This window comes from Uranotaenia lowii, chromosome 2 (assembly GCF_029784155.1).
Source record: "Uranotaenia lowii strain MFRU-FL chromosome 2, ASM2978415v1, whole genome shotgun sequence".
Lineage (NCBI taxonomy): Eukaryota > Metazoa > Arthropoda > Insecta > Diptera > Culicidae > Uranotaenia > Uranotaenia lowii.
This window is the reverse complement of record NC_073692.1, coordinates 162,410,013-162,432,971: the sequence shown is the minus strand read 5'-3', so window position 1 is coordinate 162,432,971 and position 22,959 is coordinate 162,410,013. Positions and strand designations below refer to the sequence as shown.

At 33.4% G+C, this 22,959-nt stretch overlaps 1 protein-coding gene across 1 annotated transcript in view; it reads right to left on the bottom strand.

Annotated features, from left to right (window-relative positions):
* The window catches only part of LOC129742043 (gustatory receptor 68a-like), a 43,935-nt gene extending 21,331 nt beyond the window's left edge, over window positions 1–22,604 (bottom strand). The window contains exon 1 of the mRNA XM_055733889.1: window positions 22,545–22,604. Coding sequence (XP_055589864.1) covers window positions 22,545–22,604 — 60 coding nt within the window. The remainder of the gene's footprint in view (window positions 1–22,544) is intronic.
* Between the last annotated feature and the right edge of the window lie 355 nt (window positions 22,605–22,959).

The following is a 22,959-nucleotide window of genomic DNA, read 5'->3' as shown; positions in this document are numbered from 1 at the left end:
AACTTTAAAGTTCCCAAAAAGTAGAAACAGAAACCAAAACAGTACTTTAAAGCTTTTTTTGAGTATTGGCTGAACTTGATAAAGAATGAAGTTCCATGGACCTCGAAAAAGCCTTTTGAACAGCAAAAAAGTTCCACAGAACTTTTGTACAGCTATATATGAACTTATTAGTTCGTTCCTTAAGTGATATTCGAACTTTTGGTTGCTTGGGGTACCTTCCCCCACCGTCTTGATCTCCTGCATGTGCGCCGTTCAGGTGTTCATCGAAGTGCTGCTTCCACCTTTTGATTACCTCACGATTGTCCGTCAGGATACCTTCGTCCTTATCCCGGCACATTTCGGCTTGCGGCACGAAGCCTTTGCGGGATGCGTTGAGTTTCTGATAGAACTTTCGCGTTTCTTGGGAACGATGCAGCTGCTCCAGTTCCTCGAGCTCCTCCTCTTCCAGGCGGCGCTTTTTCTCCTGGAAAAGTCGGACTCGCTGCCTCTTCCGCTGTCGGTGATTTTCCACCTTTCGACGGGTGCCTCTCTGCACTACTGCCGCCCGCGCGGCATTCTCTTCGTCCATCACCCTTCTACACTCCTCGTCGAACCAGTCGTTCCGTCGAGATCGCTCCACATAACCGATGACGTTCTCCGCAGCACTGTTGATGGCTGTTTTGATGGTATCCCAACAGTCCTCGAGAGCTTCGTCAAGCTCGCCCTCTGCCGGCAGCGCTGCTTCGACCGATTGCGCGTAGTCTGATGCGACCTCAGGTTGCTTCAGTCGCGCGATATTTAACCGAGGCGGGCGCCGGTTTCGCGTGTTGTTCACTACGGAAAGTTTTGGGCGCATCTTCACCATCACCAGATAATGGTCCGACTCGATGTTGGCGCCCCGACAGGATCTGACGTCTAAGATGTCCGAGAAGTGCCGGCTGTCAATCAAAACGTGGTCGATCTGTGATTGCGTTTGGTACGGTGATCTCCAGGTGTACTTGTGTGGGAGGCGGTGCTGAAAAAAGGTACTACGTACGGCCATTCGTTTGGAGGCGGCGAAATCAATAAGTCTAAGGCCGTTTTCGTTGGTCAGCTGGTGCGCACTGAACCTCCCAATTGTCGGTTTGAATTCCTCCTCCTGGCCGACCCGAGCATTGAAATCCCCGATGACGATCTTGATATCATGTTTTGGCAACGGTCGTATTCACGCTCCAGCTGCGCGTAGAATTCGTCTTTGTCGTCACCGGTACTTCCGTACTTTCGTGCCATCTACCAGAGCTGCGGCAACACACACGAGCTTGGAACAGCTTTCATAGTGATCTATGGATACATCTAAGATGATTTACTGCAACCAAAAGTTTTTGATGAGCTTTTAAACATTACTTTGGCATATTTTGTAATTCATCTAACATAAGTTGAAAAAATTGAAAATTCTGTTACTGTTTAAAATACATCTCTAATTTGAAGTATTTTGAAGTTGAGTTTTAGCCGCCATATTGGAATTTAAGATTGCGACGGACAACAAAATTCGACTTCTACTCGTTTATCCCATTCACGTAATAATCATATTGTAAAGGTTTCATGATATATTTACTAAATAACAGCTTTGGAAATAAAAGCGGAAGCCGCCATCTTGGATTAATTATGGCGTTAAGCAAAAAAAATTCCTACTATTTTGGCTCTTCCACTCAATACTCGTATTGTAAAGATATTCATACAACTTCCGGTAATTTGAAGTTTTCAATGATTTTTATATATTTTTTTTTTAATTTTAACTCAAAACCAGCACACATAACTTATCAAAAGTGTGTAAAAATGGGAATTTCAATTCAAATATGTATGTGCTATCCCTTTCTAACCTAACCTGCCCTATTTTGACATCTTGATCGGGAACTGTCACTAAGTTTTATGGCGGTTTAAAAATCATGCACTGAGTGCTATTATAGAACATGCAAAAGAAAGCTTGGAGCAAACTTCTTAGTGTGTGTTTTATTATTGTTGGCAACTGGGGGCACTGCTAACACAGCAGCGATGCTTCGTTCTCATCGTAGCTCACTTCCTGCATTTCCGTAACCGCATTTGGCCAGATTTTCAGTTAAAGGACCCTTCCGGTTGTCGGAAATATAAAAAGATGTAAGTCATCTAAATTTGATAAATTCTGAAATTTATAAAACCTAATTACACTTAAATAAATTCACAGTTTGAAACTGTTATCAACTGCTATCAAAGCGGCGTTTTTCTCCTCCCACAACCCAGAACAATTATAGTTTAAACAAAGCATTCATAGCTCTTTCAAAAGAACTAAAACAGTATGTTTATAAAAGCTTTAAAGGCGTTTTTAAAATTATCTGTAAACATATGGTCGATTCAAGAATATAAGCGTTTTGCATGACCATAATTAAACCGTCGTAAAACGAGTTGCTCAAAAATATGTCATTATTAAACCATAATAAAACATCCTAATGCTAGTGAGCTATATAATGGATCATTTATACAAATGGATAAAATGGATCATTTATACATCACATATAAAAATATTGTAAAAATTATGAAACACACAATCTTACCTGAGCGCTTATACTCCCCATGAACGATACTATAGAAATAAATCTGATTGACAACAGTATGAACCAAATCATGAAGGTCAGCGTCTCGAGAATGCGATTGTACATATCACCTGAACAGATTTCACCAATCAATTTGTAAATCAAATACAATTGCACTGTACCTTCAGAAAATTGCAAAATAACATTAAAAACTATCGGTGCAGAGAAGGATTTCATCGATAAGTGAATCAACTTCAACATCATGAAATATTCACCAGTTGCTTCAAGCATGTTATAACTTGTTCTGACAGTTTTCAATAAACTTGTTTCAATCAACGTTAGTTCGTTTCTTATGTAATGCAACAATATATACAATAGTATAAAGTAGTGATCGTTCCTTATAATGATTACCGCGAAAATAATTCGAACGATTAGATCCGACCAATCGTCGTAAGAAATGGTGTAAAAATACTGAACCGCGATCGTACTGAGAAAAACGGAAATGAAGCTAGTTAACATGAGCTTCCAAGCGATAGTTTTATACTTCCTTAGCTTTAAACTAGATCTCCAAGTGGATTTTTTACACATTTCGTTCAACAAATCAAAAAACTGCAAAACATATTTCCGGTTGAGCAACCCATTTAAAACAGTTACGTAGTCGACAAAGAAATACACATGGCTGTCTAATAATATTATCACATACAACACTGGACCGAAAAATTCTGTGTCAGCCTTGATTGAGCCGTAGCTATTCCTAATATGAATTCCGTGAAGCAAAGCGACCAAACCAAGATTTGAAATTGCTATCGCCCAGAGGAAGTTTGACAGTTCATAACGTTGTAGTTTCTTATTCCATTGCACTGGCACGTAGGAAAAAGCGCGATTTACACAAAGGATGTTAGTGAGCAAACCTTCCGCGGACATTATCGATGTTCTGCGTAACCGCTAACTGTGGCGTAGTAAAAATCAACCACAGTAGAGTGCGGTAGAAGTAGCGATTGGGATCAAACAAAACACCAGATGTCAGTCGCCAGTTGGATATTGCATATCAAGTAGCTAAGAATGGAAATCTTTCCATCATAAATTATTGATTTGTGCACTGTTCCGGTTATACAGTGAGCGACACAAGAATTAGGTCCACTATTTATTTGGCCTGTTAAAATATGAATGATTGAAAATCATCAAAATTTTCTTCTACAAATTGTTTAAATTTGTTCAACGAATAAATCAAGTATATGTTCTTTTTTGTTTTGATGGAGCAATTGGCGTTGAGGATCGTTAATGTAAAAAAAGGTGCGAAATAAGATTAGTAGATAGCTACATTTGTAGACGTTTTCAAATATTACAAATATTTTAGAGGGGGTTTTAAGAGATTTGGCAGCCCGACCTTGCTGGTAAATAAAATTAAGACCCATTTTCGATTATCCGGGATTAATTAGGGTGTGCTGGATGGATTTGGTAAAAAGATAAGTACTTGGTACCGCGTGAACGCCTTGGAAATTCCAGGAACACTTAATCAAATAATGAGAATTGCATCAAGGTAACTTAAAAGTGTTTTTTTGGACCCGATAATCAGAATAATCTTTACGATATGATCTTTACGATAGAGCTTGATAGAACCAGAGGTGTGAATCGAATTCCATGTAGGTAAATGGAAAATCAAAGATGGAACGCACATCTGATCAACTTTTCTACACAATTGGTGAATTTTTCTGCACACTTTGTGAATTTTTTTTAACACTTGATGAATTCTGCCGCACATCTGCTAAATTTTGCTGCACATCTGCTAAAATTTGCGCCCTTTCCAGCCAGCCATGTGCAATGTTCATTAAAAACGAAGTGCACGAACTGTGCCCCAGCAAATATTTTTGAAGCTATATTCTTAAGCTGTTTTGATATACGTTCCATATATATCAAAGAAAGATCGTATGAAAGTTGACAAAACAGCATTTACCTACCAAAGTGGAGGCAAAATACGTAATTTTCATTTCTTTCTTAAGCGAAGAAAACTACACTAATTGGGGGTTATCCGACACCTTATTCGTACCTATCGGAAGAATGCAAGAGAGCGCAAGATTTTTGTCTCATAACCTTCAAATCGTTGCCAGCGACAAAATTTTCCAGTTCTCTCATTGGTAAATATTACCCAATTCCCATCTGATTTTTAGCCATCTGAATGCACATTTTATACGATCTTTTCTCTACGCAGTGGGAATTGCGATTCGCAACACCATTGTTAACGGCTTAAGTTATCATTCCTGATACGATTTGAACAGGCGAAAATTTACCAGATATGCAGCAAAACTCAGCACGAAAATCAAAAATGGGATGCACATCTGCTGAACTTTTCTGCACACTTGGTGAATTTTGATCACACTCGATGAATTCTGCCGCACTTCTAATGAATTTGGTTGCACATCTGGTGAATTTCCGCCCGTTCCAATGTACTTTTCTCACGTTCCACGTTTTGCAAGCACACTGGAGCATGATGGCTCTAGTATGGTGATCTCATATGCCAAATCGCCATTCCGCCATATTGAAAAAAAATTTGACAGCTAGATGTAGTGTTTACGAAAAAAGGGGTCCAGGTATGCCAGGTGTTAGAGATAAAAAATCAAATGGCAAAAAAGTGTGTGTATGTGCACAAGCTAATCGTAAACGAAAGATCAAAAGATTTAAAACCGTACTGGGGTTTAGTTTATTTTATTATATTTAAATTGAGTTTCCGGAAAAATGCAATGATATGAGTATATTCAATGAATTAATTTGTATTCTAAACACTTTTTTTTTAAATAAAATTTTAATACAGTTCGGTCTACCAGTATGTTCCGAAAAAAAAAAACTTTTCATTGACCGTTATGATAGAAAGGATCTTAAAGGGTGGAACAAACAACCAAAACCCTATACCGGATGTTGCTTGCTCCTTATTCTTGTTACCTTATCCAAAGAGCTATTTTGTTTCCCTCCAATCGAAAAGTGTTGGATGAAAATAAAAGTAAATCGGTTCTGCTAAAGCAATGCTATAAATTCTGCTATTAATTATTTTCATGATTAAATGATAAACGATTTTATGATTCGAAGCTTTATTCTCAAATAACTGTTGCATCATGTAAATACTGCTTAAGCCTTTTTTAATATTAACATATTCAGTTATTCTACCTTCACCACCACCCACGAGCAGCGTTGAGCTGGAGCTTTGCTGCACTTGAGGATGACTAGCAATTGGACAGCATCACCTGCAGAATCCTTCAGGGGCTCAAACCATTCTGGACAATCAACAGTCTGCAGTGGATCGAACTGATTCCCCAACCCACTTATCGGACTTATCGTCATGCTGCTCAGGCGCCTAACGTTGCGCTTATTTTCCTATTTCAGCTCATCGGTTCCCCCATTCAAAAATGCCAAAAATTTCATCTGGTTTTCCCAAATGCTACCCATCAGATCCGGATTACTCGATTGGATCTTCTGAAGCAGCGATGGCAACAGATGGGGTCCTCCTGAAGCAGCTTCTTCATCTCGATGAAGATCGGATGTTCCTGCAGGAGGGCCAGCCGCTTCTCGGACGATGGAATGTAACGCCTCGCCATGCTACCGACAAAACTGGCATCGTCGTTTATAGGTCCAACCTCTTCCAGCTTTGCTTACCAGCCCGGAGCTCAGCCGGAAGATTTTGGTTTCGATTCCATGAATTATATTTGCAAAAATCAAGGCGAAATCTTTGTCTAAGCAATATCTTGATTATTGGCAAAACTTCGTGTTTTACAAAAAATTAGAGCACCTGGCATCCCAGCCAGCCAGCAGCCAGCCAAACAGCCAGCTGCCAAATTTCGGCTCCTCCTCCGCATCCAACCCTCTACTTTTTGCCAAAGTGAGACCACCATATCTACCCAGCAAACATAAAATCGCATTAAAAATGATAACTCAAGTCTTTAAAAACGTTACTGCAAATCGTAATTCCAACTAACGCATGTAAAAGTCGTATAAATCGTTACTCGAAGTCGGATAAAATGGCTTAAATCGGATATGATTAAAAGTCCGCCATGTTTGCAGATTTTGAAGACGATTTCGTTCCTTTTTTTTCTTCCGGGTGGGTCAAAAGAGAGAACAGCTTTGTTATTCTCTCAGCGACCAGCAGTGCAACCAGATTGCTAAAAATCAGATGGTGAAAATATTGTGCTCTCTTGCATTCTTTCAGTATGTATGAATATGGTGTCTAAATCGTATACTCTTATCGCTTTAGCCAGAAGTTGAAAATTTGTATGTATAATGCCTCCACTTTGGTAGGTAAATGCTGTTTTTTCAAGTTTCATACGATAATTCTTTAATGTAGATATATGAAACGTATAACAAAGTTGTTGAGAAATATACCTACAAAAATGTTTGCTGGGTAGATCTCATCATGGTATTGCATCACTACAGTGATGTCAATTGAATTTATTGTATATCAATGTGAAAAGAAACTGCTAATATTTTTTTTTGCCTTATAAAATACGAAGTTACAGTCTTCGACAATGTTTTTCAGCGGAAAATTTACTTTATAAAATTTATAAATTGGCACAAACACCATTAGCAGGCTTGGTTCTGCAAAAGAAACAAAAATAATGTCGATTTTTCAGTACAAAATATTCAATTTTCCCATACAAACATTAATGTTCAAATATACTCATGTAAACGTTACTTAAAAGTTCTGCAAAAAATCATGGTTGAGTTTTTATCCAAACGAAGGTTTTTGAAACCCAGGGTTTGAAAAATTCAAAAATGACCCCAAATCGACTCGGTCTAATACTCGAATGAATTAGCCGAGCACTGTGCGTGTGCATGTAAACCGGCAAACAAAATATTTTTTTTATTTTTTAACAGGATTATTACTACGAAAACGCAAATCTATAAATCTATATATATATAAAGCAATTTCTGTATGTTTGTTTGTTTGTTTGTTTGTTTGTTTGTCCTCTATAGACTCAGCCGTTTTAAGAGCTAGAGTGCTGAAGTTTGGCATGGATGCTCATTAGGACCAGGAAGGATGAAAATTGTTTTCAGATTTTTGGATGACCCCTTCTGAAGGGGGTCGTCCATACAAGACAAATATTGTTTTCACGATATTGACGTTATTTTTCGTCGGATTGTGTTGAAAATTTGCACATGAGTGTGTTGAAAGACGAGCAATCGATTTCAGGTGTCAAATTTTGTGTAAGGGGACAGCCAAAGGGGTCGTCCATATTAACTGTTCGCTGTTTTTACGATATTGACGTTATTATACATCGTATTAAGATGAAAATTGGTACATGATAGTTTTGAGTGACGTGCAATCGATTTGAGGTATCCAATTTAGTGTAAGGGGCCGGCAAAAGGGGTCGTCCATATTAAATTTTCAGTATCTTAGTGATATTGTCGTTTTTATACATCGGATTGGGATGAAAATTTGCACATCGGAGTTATTAGGGACAAATAACTGATTTCACTTATCCAAACTAAAATCAGGGGTCGGCCAAAGGGATCGTCCATGTTAACTATTCACTGTTGATGCAATATTGTCGTTATTATACATCGGATTCAGAAGAAAATCGGTACACGAGGGTTTTGAGAGATGAGCAATGGATTTCAGGTATTCAATTCAGTTTAAGGGGCCGGCAAAGGGGGTCATCCATATAAACCTCTCAATATTTTTGCAATATCGACGTTATTATACATCGGATTGGGATGAAAATTTCCACACGGTAGTTTTCAGGGACGGACAATCGATCTCAGATGTCAAATATTTTGCCAGGGGTGGACGAAAGGAGTTGCCCATATAAATTAATTTTTCACTGTTTTTAGCCATATTGACGTTATTATACAATGGATTGCTTTGAAAATTTGCACACGGGAGTTTTGAGGGAAGGGCAATCGATTTCAGTTATCAAAGCTTATATAAGAGCCCCCGAAAGGGGTTTAGCTTTTTGGCAATAATTGCGTTGTTATGCAATGATTTAGTCGAAATTTATACACGTGGTTGTTAATTCATGATTTCATATTTAGTAGCAGACGACAAACGACAATGAATCTGGAAAATGCTTGGCAATTGACTTTCATACAAACTGTTCATGACATATTCCAAGTTTAAAGCGAAACGGAGTTCGTATGGGATCAGCTAGTATATATATAAAACAGGGAGAGAGACAGAAATGTACGAACACGCAAAACACTTCTTTGGATCATCCGATTTGCATGCGATTTTTTTGTTGTGTTCGTTTTCACGCGAAGAAAAACACAACGGAGAGATAGTTTCGAAAATGTTTTTGTGGAATTTGAAAATTAATGTTTAGTTTTTATTCGTATGAAATAAAAGTCATGGCACCCAATTTCCATTTTTTTTTTATTCGAATCTCCCAGAGTAGGAAGGCGCCAAAAGCAATCAAGGCTTACTAATGTACTATCAGTTCTTAGATGATTGTTCGTGCACCAAGGCCGTGCGAACCAAGGGGCTGAAGAAAACAAAAATTCCCGTACCAAGTTTTCAGTCAAGAAACCCGCAGGAAGAAGAAAAATGAAACGAGTGAAACACGTATAGGGGCAACATGGCGTCCTCATTGCTTAAATTTCAACCAGAGGCAATTTTTTAATAATCCTTAAAATGATATCTGCGGCTCGGGAATGTCAATCAAAGGGATCTTTGGTAACATTAATAAATTATGGTTGGGCACAAAATGCAGAGTTTTCAGCATAATCCTTGTTAAAATTGATTCTAAATCTGCAGTATGACAACAACAGATGCGTTTGGCAACCAAAATGTTACCCTATTTCGAGTCTGTTATGGGGTGAAGTGTTTAATTTCAGGAACCACACTGACGTTCTGGTACCAAAAATTTGGTACGGTGCGTTTGTATGCGATTTGACAGCTGGTTCAGTCCTCTGGTGCGAACGAGGGGGGGGAGGGGTTTAGGGGTTTAACCCCCCCCCCCATGGAGATTTTTTCCAAGTAAAATTTTCAATGTAGTACAGGAAAATTACTTAATCTTAAAAGGTTTTTAAAAATAAGTGTTATCAAGTAAGTCATAAACTTGGCTCGCCTCCGGCGGTTTTTAGACTTAAATCACCCTAGGCTAGACACATTTCATTTTAGGACACAATAAGACGTTCATGAATTGAAACTAATTTCAAAATGTTAATTTGAATTGAAACTCAATCAATTTTTTGACTTGATATACAATAATCGTACCTTGTCTTTAGAAATGGTTTTTATTAAGAAGTGTAACTAAACAAGAGCAGGGTTTGAAACTATCCATTTTGACTTTAAAACTAATTTCACCTCTCACGATGGTCAACAGAATAAACAGAAAAAAAACTAAAATCTAATATCTATAATCTAATATTACTACAAATTTTGATTGAATGAAAGTTTATGTTATAAAAATGTTACGCTGATATGAAATATTTTTCAAGAAACCAACTCAAATCTCAATTTTATTTCGTGTTTTTGTTCTTCTAAATTCTCAACATAATATTTTAAAAGTTTTTGATGAACTACACAAGGCACACACATTAACATTTTTCTTAGGTGCAATGAACTTGAAAGGTAATTTTGACTTATTTGAGTGCCCTGAATCCAAATATATTTCTATAAGCTTTTGTTATTGAAATAACTCTTCAAAATAGAACGTTTGAGAAATTTCTCCACTTTTTTGACAAAACTTTAAAACAATACAATTAAACTTTTTTTTTTATCAATATTATCAACCTTTCTCAAGACTTCAAATAATTTCGGGTTCCCTGAAAAACGTCCTAAAAGTTTTTTATTTGTTAAGCTTGCCTCATTTAACGAAGTGTTCAAAAAGTTGTAAATCAAATTGAGTGTAAATATTTTTTAAAATGTATGTATATGCATGTATGTATGTTCAACCCACCAGTGGCTGATAGGTCTTTTGACCCGGGGCGGTACGGGAAGTCTCGATCGCACATTCAAATATTGTTCATTCTTAACTCATCAACAATAATTGCAGCACAACCAAGGGGTCCGTTACCACTGGTTTGGGACAGGTTTGGCTCATCTTACTCCCTTCCAACTGTTCGAAACAAATAAAGATACCTGGAAAGGTCCCTAAGGAACCTATTCCAGATTCCAAATTTGCCGAGATACTCCGGCTGGCTTGAACCCACAATCCATTGTATATCAGTTTTCCGCTCGTTTGATGCCCTGTCCTACCCCCCACTAATCCCCAATAATAGAGTTAAGCTATTTTACTATTTAATATAATAAAATTTAAAATGATCAATCTCAAATGATACTTAGCTGATTTTATTCCTTTCGCCTTGAAGAAATCCAAGCAATCTGCATAAAAAAGCTTCGACGCTGGCACTCTTATTTCACTACTTTACCCGGAAATATTTTCCCTTTTCAAAAAGATGATGAACTTTATAAAAATCACTAAAGTTTCTGCATCTTCATCACTGATTCAAAATATTTTTTATTTGAATCTTTAATTCAAATGGATAAAAATTCCTTCCGGTCTAAATTGACATCTTTTTCACTCCACAACTCGACAAAAATGCACGGATTGAACTCGATTTCTATTACCGGTTTTCCCGAAAATCTATCTACACCAACACATCAAGAATTTTCAATATGTTTAAGTTAATTAAACACTACAATGACTAACTTCGAAAAAAATCTTAATAATGGAAAACAAAAATTTAATTTGAAGACCACAGAAGAAAAACGCGGTCGCGGAAAAAAAACGACCGTTCTCGGTCAAGGCCAACATTGCTCCTCAAGTGTAAATATTTTTTAAAATATAAATTTAATCGTTTTTCCCGTTTCAGCAAATTTGTTAAATGAAATCAAGTTATTTTTTAGCTTTCTGCAGTTATGTCAAAAATACTTGTAATGATTTCTTCCCAAATTTTAATAAGACTGTTGAATTTTACTTCTTTAGATTATGCATCACCATTATCATAACATTATTCCTAAATTGAATATATTAAAATAAACAGAATGCGAATCAGATTTGAAAAAAAAAACATTATTTCTACCTTTAGTTCTTTCCAGGACAAAAAAAAACAATTGAAAATGACAGAACCTTCAGAGCTTGTAATTTTAAACTTTAAAACCTGCGATTGAAAAACAAAAACTTTTCATTTGAATCGATCATGGTTTTTTAATTAATTTTTAAAAAGTCCGAAAAAAGATTCTAAGTAGTAACTTTAAAACTGAATTTTAATGCGAAATGTTAATTAAATTTGTTTGTGCTGTGTGCTTTCAATATTTAGAACAAGACTTGGAAATCTCTATTTTTTTATTTTTTATCAGTTTCTCATTAATCGTTCACGAAATCACCCATTTTCTAACGTTTCCTTGTCAGTATAATTGAATTTTTATCCCTTTTATTTTATGTTTTAAAAAAGATTGTATATCTGTGTACGATCACTTGCACTCTTGAAATAAGATTCAATATATTCTTCTTTTTATCAAATAAAATTTAATTTAATTTAATTTAATTTAATAATTTAATTTAATAAGCTCAAAATGGATATTATTCACTAATCGAAAATTTACTTTGAAAAATAAAAATAAAAGAACTATTTGTTAAAATTTGAAATCCTATAGAATTGTTCAATCAACTCTTCAGTTGAAAATGAAGAAAAGAATTGAAAATTATGATTAATTATTAGTCACAATTGTTATTATCATGGGTAATTTTTTACCTGATCGGATAGATATTTAAGAATTCAGATTTGTATGAATGTGTATTTTGGAATTTTTTTTTTTAATTTGAAAACTTCAATGCATAGAAATTCTTATGAAGAAAATTTCTTATGTAGAATAAGGAATATCATTTTGAAAAATTTATCGATGACTTACCGAAAAAAGAATTGATTTGCAACTTTCATTGTGGGTAATTATCTAGATTTGAAAATTCGTATTTATTATATCAGACAAACTAAAAATTTATTGTCAGTTTGTAAGTTAATTAGTTAGAAAATTATGTTAGAAATCCATTTCTTTATTTACTGGATATTTTTAGTATTTTTATTATTGTTATATCCCCAAAAAAAATTGTTATTATTTTCAACTTAATTTGAATTTCGAAACCCTACCCCCCCCCCCCCCCCCCCCCCTCTTCCCCCTTGGACAAGTGCTTCGCACGGGCCTGTCGTGCACCGTTAATTTTTTTTTTGAAATATCAAATTCTTTTAGTAATTCAAGCTATAGGGATGTAAAATTTTCGATAGACTCAAAACATTACCATTACCAAATCATTTTTGATGAGTTTTGATAACACCAATAGAAAGCCATATAACTGATAAAAAATCACCTTTATTTATTTTTGGTTGATTTTTAGAAGATGTTAGGAATTTATCCAGTCAGTTCGAGAATTGAATGTTATCAATTTTGTGATTCCAAGTAAATTGCATCACTATCATAAGAACAGATTGGAGGATCAGGAAACATTGAAAAATGCACACTACCTTTTATGCTCAGTGGTTAAAAGGAACATTTCCAAAGTTAAGCTATATAGGACTTAAACTTGATATTAGATCCAACTCTCAGTTTCAAAAGGCAGAAAAAAGGATCGTAATCAAAAATATCATCAAACATGAAAGAATATAAAAATTTAACATTTAAGTAAAAAGCATGCCATCTAAAATTTTGAAACATTTAAGTATAGAGAAAAATCTGAACCAATACACAAAAATACAAAAAAAAAGTTTCGTACCAGATATCAGATCAAAAAAACAATCTATCAAGCATAAGTGAGCTTAAGAATATAAACACTTGAACTCGATCAACAAAAATAAAATCAAGATAAAAGAAAATCAGCTTTTAAATTTACGTTCAAATATAACAGAAAATTCAGATTCATGAAGCCAAACTCAGAATATTGATATAAATTAACAATAAAATTCAGAATTAAATTTAACTGTTTGGATTACAGTTTCTTTTCTTAGGATCATAAACTAAAATTTTAAATAATTTGTGATTGTTTTGAATTTTTTTTTCCAAACACTCAAAATAAATTTGCTTTCATTCAAGGTTTCAAATGCTAAGAGAAAAGTTATCCGAAAACATGGCAGTTTAAATTTTTTTTTTTTAATTTCATAATTTATAGTGCAATTTGTCAATCCCTAACTGAAAATTGAAAAAAGATAATGTTGACACAAATTTTAAAGACATTTTCAGACATTATATTGATTAGAAATGTGTTGCTGTAAAATGAGATGAATAGTGACTTTTCCTGAATTGTTAAATATTTGTCAATCTCAGTTCTGTCAATTCACAACAAAATTAAATTAGTGTATTTAGTACAAAGTCCGAAAAAAACGACATTTGAAATAATGAAAAAAAATTAAATTAAAATTAAGTTTATTTTCATTATTCTTTGAATGTTCTGGTTTTGTCCAATTCATTTTTTAGTTTTCTATTCAGACGATTATGCTTAAAGAAAACTTCAATGTATTTAAATACAGAGGTAAACACAAATCGAAAAAAAAACTCTGTTCATGAAGACTCCAGCAAAAAAGATCCATTTTCTGTTCAAATCAGTTTTCATCAATTTTAAATTACAAGATCAGATAGGAATTTTTGAATAGGAATGATGGCTAAACTAAATTGAAACTTGATAGATTAAGCGTTCTTAAGTTACCGGAAGAAAATAAGTTCGCTAACCAATAGTAAGCGTAACTTATTTGAATATTTGAACTATAATTCTGGATTTTTTTCTGACACAAGAGTATCCACTTGCTTTTATCCACTCAAAAGGAAGGCTGACTAAGGAACAGTGCTAAAATATAAAAAAAAATTCTCGAAAATACAGGCTCAACAAAGTTTGCCGGGTCAGGTAGTACAAGTATAAAACATAAATAATTTAGACCAAATTCGGTTTTGCAACGATGGAACTGCGAATTAAAACACCACCTGGAACAAGCTGTTAATTTTTTTTTGGTAAAAAGAGATACGAAAATCCACCTGAGTACTAAACAAAGATTTTTAATAGAGATGTACCGAATAGTGGTATTCGGCGAACGGCCGAATACCGAATATTGACCTTTCCAACTATTCGGCCAAACGAATATTCGGCCGAATATTCGGCCGAATATTCGGTCGAATATTCTATTGAGTTTTTAGTGAAAAACACTTAAGTGATTATTTTAATTATTTTGATTTCTTCCATATTTATGCCTCTCATGTTTTAAGTCGATTATTTTCAACCAGATGATATAATCGGATGATGTATTACTAGATATTTTTTAAGTTGGGGTCGTTCTGAATTTGAAAATATCACCAATAACTGAAAAGACATCAGATGACTAGTCACTTCTAGGGCGTTTATCACCAAAAAGATTGCGTTCTCGTGAAATCTGGGACAAGAAATGTCGAAACAAGTGCCAAGTTATTTGAAATTACTTCTTAGATATAGAATCCAAGGATATTGAATAAAGGTCCAATTTGAGCAAGATATCTTCAAAATAGTTGTTGAAAAGAAAGATCTTTAACCTTAAGCATTCCATACTTTCAAACACACGTATTCACACGGTCAGACGTCGAGAAAAAAGGCTAAAGGCTAAAATTTGTGTTTATTTAGACATTTTGTAAAAATCGTTATTGAACACAAATCTAAAATTTTCAAAGAAAAACTTGAGTTTTTTATTTGATTTGGCAAATAATCTGAATAAATCCGAGAAAAAATCCGCGAAGTTTTATACAATATCTGGACATCCCGGCCAGATTTTACTTATCTGGAATCTTTACTGATTTTACTTATCTGGAATCTATACTGGATTTATGGGCAAGCCTAAATTCAGAAAATCTGGGATAAACTATAATCAAAGTATAGAACGATACTTGTCGGCATTCTCCTGTACGATCCACAGTAAAAGATACACGGATACACCTTAGATGTTTTGCTGAAACCACAAGTTTTAAATGATTGTGTAGCTTTTACAACATTACTTTTGGTTTTTTTTTATAAATTATCCAAAATCTTTGAAAAATTTTACAAGTCTGTAGTAGATATTCGGCCTATTCGGCCTATTCGGCCGAATACTTAGCTCAACTATTCGGTGAGCCGAATATTCGGCTTAACGGTTTTTCGGCGGTATTCGGCGCCGAATATTCGGCCGACCGAATATTCGGTACATCTCTAATTTTTAACAAACCAAGTTGTGGGGTCATTATAACGGAATGCACTATGTAAAATGAAGAAAGAAAAGCGCTTTTTAACTAACGGCTACTGCCGCCTACACCAAGCCCAAAATATACCCAAAAAACCAGGAATAAGTTACCCTACATATATGCAAAAAATTTGAAAGGAAAAAAGGATAAGCTTGATTGAAATTCAAGAGTAAAATCATAAAACATGAACACTTAAACATTCTTAAAGTTATCATATTGTTGTTTTTCACGATGTTTACTTTTTTTTAATAATTCTTACCTGACCGCTGATTTCGTCTGCCAATGATAGTGTCACAATAATTTTAGTAGACAAATGAATATACCACACCACGAACGAAAAAGTGTTCATTAAAATGTTGGTGAAACATTGGCTTTCATCACTCAGCATCGGATAAATTTGCGACATTTGTACGGTCCCTTCAATGAAAACTAAAAAAATCGAAAAAATAATTGGAATCGAAAACACTTTCATCAGCAGTTGCATTAACTTTAAAACTTCCCGATACGTTTTGACTGTTTCGCCTATGTTAACATTCGTTTCAATGGATTGTATCAAATTTTCCTCCACCAGGTTCAACTCATCCTTGACAACAATTAATAGGATAAAAAATAAAATGTAATACTGATCGTTCATGAGCTCAAGTGTAATAAAAATTAATTGAGTAAACACATCATCCCAAAAATCGTAGTAAAAGGCATAAAAACATTGGTAGCCATAGATGATAACCACGATGTAGAAAAAGCTCAGAAACATCAATCGATGAATTGTAGTTCTAAACTTTTTGACATTCAAGCTAGTATTAGCAGCAACGACTTGGTTTAACAGATTAAACAATTTAAGCAAATCCTTGCGATTAAACAATCCGTTGAAAATGGTCACAATCGCTATAACAAAATAAAGCTCGCTGTCTAATAATGCGAATAAACAAAACACTACTCCAAATGCTTGGGAATAATAAGAAAAGGAGATCATTGCATTTTTTGTATACAACGCATACAGTGAAAAAACTACTACAAAGTTGCAAACGAAGAATACCCAACGATTTTTCGTAAGTTTAAAGCTATGTAATTTTTCGTCCCACTGAATCATTGTGTACCCGAAAAGCCGAGTAAGTCGCAGAACATCCGAACACAAATCAATCGCGAACATGATTGATGTTGACGTTTCACAGTTTCATCCACTAAAACAATTGACCAAAAAGCTGCTGAACTGTTATTATAGTGTTAGTTTTTGTAAGCGCTTAATTGATAAAAAAAAAACAACAGCATGGTAATTACCTACAGCCCATCTTTTGAAATTCTGGCAGGTATGTGATTGATGATGTTTCCCAGATTCAACTTTGAGATAAAAATTACCGGTACCCACATCATCCTATTTCACTCATTTATTTTTCAATTCGGAATCCATTGTGAAATTATATTAAAGAATTTTACAACTACATGAAACCTGTTAAAAGAAAGTTATTTTCAAATTCATTAACTTGCTTTACATGGCTTTTGTTACAAATTTTGCGTTGTTCAGCTAAGCGACGAAAAGTTGAACCCCAGTTATAAACCCTTCATTTCATTATTTTTTATTAATTCTTGAAAATATTCTCAACACTGGGTAATAATGAAAACATGAAGGATAAAATAATGAAAAAAAAATTGAAATAAGTCAGAGGTTGATCACTTTTTTTTTCATATTTCTCGATTATTTTTTTCTGTTATGCCGATTTCGTCTTTGTTTAGAATTAGATGCCTTGGAGAAACATAGATCAGTCTCTATTTTGACGGTTTTAACGAGTTTTCTTGATCGTAAAGGATACAAAACACCTTCATAATATTTACAAATGTTAGTCATTAATAAACTAAAGGCAGTTCCTGTGTTAGGGCCGAACAACAATTGAAAATCGAAAGATGGACTATGATGCTGCATAAACGAAGGGGCTTAATTTTTCAACATTACTTATAAAATTTTAACAATAAAAAAATGAAATTTCGACTTCATTCAATTCTCTAGGATCTGGCACTTTTCCCCTTTTATTTTTTCCTTCAAACATTACCATTTGATAGGGTTTCAAGCCTTTTGTCCTATACCGGCTTACTCGGGGAAAAAATCCCTATTTTTAAGTATCAAAAATTTACCTCAAAGTACAAGAAAAATTACACCAAAACTATAATTTTACTAAGAAAAATAAGTTGAACCGTCACATAAATCAACCTGCTGCTTCTAAAAGTTTTGATCTTATCAGGAAGGTTATTTGTTTGTGAGCCTTCGAAAAAATAGATATTTAAAGATTTTTAAATAACATTTATACTTACACTTGAAATTTTCAAAAACAAACCAAGTTTTTCCCAATTTGAAACTCAACATGTAGGTTTTTTTGATCGTTTCGATTTGATCGAAAAACTTTCCATGGAGGAAATGAAGGTGTTAATATGAAATTTAATGTAAAAAAATATATAAAAAATATTATCAAGAATTTCAAGAAATACTCTTACATTTTCATAAAATCTCTTTTTTATCTTTGCACACTTTCAAATTTGTGCAAAAACATTTTTACCATGTCTTTTTGCATCGTAAATATCTCAAACACACGATAACTTAAAAATCTGGTAAAAATAGACAAGATAGTCCTTTTCAAAACCAACACAACGCTACTAAAGTTTTGCATATCCGATCTCTAGTAATGTAGCTATCACCGAAAGTGTTCGGATACTTAATGATCATAGCTTTAAATGTACAAATTTCTACGTTTTTCGATGCCGTAAAAAATTTGACTCAATATGACGGATTGGCTTAATGATATCATCTACAAACTTTATATTGGTTTAGTTATCCTATAATGTTTTTCGGAAAATTATCAACATTTTTTAAATAAATATATATATAATCCAGCTTGGGCTAAAATGTATAAAAATTCATATCAAAGATTCAATTTTTAAATTTTCGTTTGATTAGGCTCGAATATGATTGTTTTGCATCACGCGTTTTTTTTTATTTTAAAAGTTCATTCATCCAAACATCATTTTCTATGACTTCAGCTAGTTGAATTTTTTTGTAGTTTTTTTTACCCCTAAATGAATTCACAATCCTTATGCTTTAAAAAAAAACATTTTACCAGAAAAAATGTGAAATTTAGTTCGAACAAAACAAAAAATTACTGCAATTGATGCTTTATTCATAATGACATCACAAATATATCAAAAACTATGAATTGTAAAACGTTTTCATTTGGTTTTTCTTCAGACAATTTTTTTTGTAACTTGCCCCTTTTCTTAAAAGGGTGAAAATCGCACGTTTTTGTAAAGTTAAAAATAACTGGAGAAACAAATAATTTTAATGACTACGCCAATTTGATGTCTCATCATCCTTTAAACTTTTGATTTACAAACGGTATGACTATCTGTGGACAAATTAAGTCTTTAGAAGCTATTGAAGTTGCTATGTGTTTCTTGATGCCGGTACTTCTATTATTTCTTAAAATCTTTACAATCTTAGATGAAAATATCATGTTCTTTAGGTTTTTATTGGGGTGACAATTCTATATCACTTGTTTGATTTACTATTCTGTTTTAGTATTCCCTGTTTTAAACCACAAATCGAAAACAAATGACCCAGTCCAATTACCCCTCAACTGGAGACCCGATTTTTATTTTTCATTATCCAACAATAAATTGCAAAGCGTTAGAAGGATTGAAAGATTATTTCTTGAGTGTCATTTTCCAATAAAAGATTTTTAGTAACCTCTTTTAGAATTGAGTATGTTATCGTTGAAATTTAAAAAAAAGTAGTAGGAAATTAAATTGATTTTTGCAATTATACTTTACTAGCTGACCCGGTAAACTTCGTTTTACCTTCTAATGTATAAATTGTAATAAATGTTAAATTTCATCTAAACGTCCTTAACTTCATCGTGCTCGCGAATCGATTTTTATGAAAATCGTAACAAATCTGTATGGCTTGTGTCCCATTTAAAATTGAATTTGTATTGGGACCACCTTCCATGAAAAGTGAGATTCTTGAAACTATTATACAAACAATCTCTGACCCAAAAAACCCTCGTATACCAAATTTCACTTCATTCCGACCGACCATTTATACGTGATGGTGTTACAAAGAAAACGCCTCCATTTTTATATATAAGATTTATAACATAACTTTGTCAAAAATCTAGCTATGTCAAAAAAAAATTATTGCAAAATTATGGTAGAAAAGTCATTTTTAAGCATGATATTAGATAAAAAACAGTCACTGCAAGTTTACGCCAAGGTTGCCGAAATCACAGAAAAATCTGTAATTTCACAGAATTTTGAGCAAATTTTCATCACAGAATCTGTGTCACAGAACACAAAATTTTGAAAAATTCACAGATTTCACAGATTTTTGGAATTTTGAAAGGATTTCCAAAATTATAATTTTTTTGGCCAACACAAAATTTAGATTTTAACTTTGTGATTCAGTTAAGTATGATAGGATTGGCAATTCTAATTGATTTCATCTTTATCTTTTCATTTTCATCAACTTTAATATAAAAAAGACCCAATTTGTCATAAATTTTCAATGAAATTATAGGAAATAGCATCACAGAAAACCATCACAGAACTTTTGGGTAAAATCACAGAAAGACAGATTTATTTTTCTCAAAAACACAGAATTTTTTTCGGCAACCTTGGTTTACGCTCTTGTATCGTTGATAAAGGTATCTATTTTTTAGCGTTGTGACGTCACGAAAATTCTACTGTTTTTCATTTTATGATTTACTGAAATTTCACATATTGTCGAAAATTGGAGGTCTCTTAAAATTTTTCGGTTTAGAAGTTGTGAGTTGCACCCGGGTAAAGAATGCGTTGTGACGTCACGAAAATTTATTTACTTTTTTTCGAAAACGTTCAAGACTTTCTACTTCAACACTCTTATAGTATTTCTTCAATACAAGTTCAATACGCTTCAATAAACGAATTCTGTTATCAATTTTTTAAAGATACTAAATTTTTTTTTGCATTAACTCGGTTGTTTTGAACATTTCTACTTCAACACTTCATTCGAGAATAAACAAACTTTCAAACAAATGAAACCCTCATCGATTTTGTAAATGAATATTTGTGAATTATAAAGCAGGTAGTTATCTGTGATTTGAATAAAAATCTTGCAAAAGATCAAGTTCTTCATATATCTTTGTTAGAATGGAAATCACCGCTAGTAGCTTCTATTTCTTTCTGGCATTATGTTCAAACAAAATACGTTCCATTCCATTGTGTTTTATCTAATGAGATTTAAAAAATCTTTGAAGTTATTCTACTAAAACTTTTCATATAAAAAAAAACACAAGACTGTTATAGAAAATTAATTAAAAATTATTCTAATAAAAAACTGTCCTGAATTAAAATTTCCAACTCAAAGCATGTCACTAAAAATCCAAATCGAACCCCGTTTTCACATAAAATCTCACAAAAGAGACTTTTAACTGAATTACAAAGTTAAATAAATTCAAATTTGTACTAGCACAAGGTCTCATGCAAAATTTGGTCCGGATAATTCTAAAAAAAGAGGTTGCGCAACGCACCTGAAAACTTTATATGGAATTATGTGGATTTTGTTCGGCATGAACAAAAAAAAACAGAGTTTCGTCAATAATTTAGGTCTTTATCAACCAATTTTTCTTTTAATTTGAGTATTTTAAAGCTTTAATTATGACAATATTTCATCTGAAGAACGCATTTCGATTAGAGTTATCATAAATCAGCTATAACGTTCAAAACGGGTATATAAGCGTCGATTAACGATCATTCGAATATTTTTTTGTAAAAGACCCATCAGAAGCTAATTTTTGAAACTCAAAAACCTTTTTAACTAAACCATTGTCGAAATGGGACCTTAAGATGAACTATTTGTCATAACGAAGGTTTTGTGAATGATTATAAATCAAACAAATCAGCCGATAGGGAACTTGGTGCAAAACTTGGTTTTCATGTTCCTTCCAAACTTAATTTCTCAAAATTCCATACAAATTTTAGGCTCATTGTGCCATCTATTTCTGTGATTCAATCCCCAAATTTGGCACTGGACTTTGTGCTAGGCGTAAAATCTATTTTATAAACTTATAAGATTTTCATAAGTCGGCTGATTTAGGCACTCTAGTGTCCATTAGCTAACTTATAAAAGATCGATGGCTTTTGAAATTATCATTTATTTAAAGATTTAAAAGATTCAAAAACTCGTTTTAACGCTTTTACGAATAAATATTTCCTAGCATTAGTTTTTTTCTAAATGATATTCACATGATCGCTCAAAAAAAATCGAATAAAATTGATGTGAGCAGTGTTGAAAACCTTATCTACTTATAAGGGCCTTTGAGATTTTATTCCCCTTTTTTGGGAATAAATGGATCAATTTCATCACCAAATCACGAAACTGAATCACTCTAAAATAAATTGAAATCAAAATTTGAAAAAATCACAAACATCGATTTGTTGGTTTTAATGAATCGATACTTTTCAGAAATTTTCATATAGTTTGATCGAAAAGAAGAGCAGAAAAATGCGGTGTTGTAAAAAAAACTGAAAAATGGAAAAAAGCGCGTTGTGACGTCACGTTTCCTTTTGCTTGTATTTCGTGATCTATTTGTTCTATAAAAATACATTTGGTTTCAACTTGTAGAGAATTAAATTTTGACCATAGAAGGTATATTTTTTTTTCAATGTGCGATATGACCTGTAAAACTAACATACAATATACCAAAATAAAATTTGCAAACGTTGTGACATCACGCTGGAATGGGTCAAATACATAGTGTATGACATCTGCTATGATTTAAAAAAAAACAAATTTTGTCCAATTTAAAAACAACTTGAACAATAAAAAATTTCATCAAAATTTAACTCACCTGCTGTACAAAATATCTGAAGATACTCAATTCCAACACCAACCGGATTGTGATAACCATCGTCCAACTAATCAGCGCTGCAAGTCGATCATTCGGCAGCGATAGGCATGTAAACATAAACACTCCCAAGGTTCCAAAAATTATGCAGGATAATGTGCACCAATACAGTGAAATCGTAAGATAATTCGCAATCTGTTCGATACTATGCGTTAAATTCTCTAAATTTTTCGACAAATGCAACTTATCTTTAACATCAGTTTTTAAAATGATGATGTATTTCAAATATCCTACGTGTGTTTTGATTACATCAATAATAAACAAATTGAAAGTTGTTGAAACATCTGACATCGATATAATTGTGGAATGCACGCCGATTTTCACACAACCCATAACGTTTTCCTTTTTCAAAAATTGG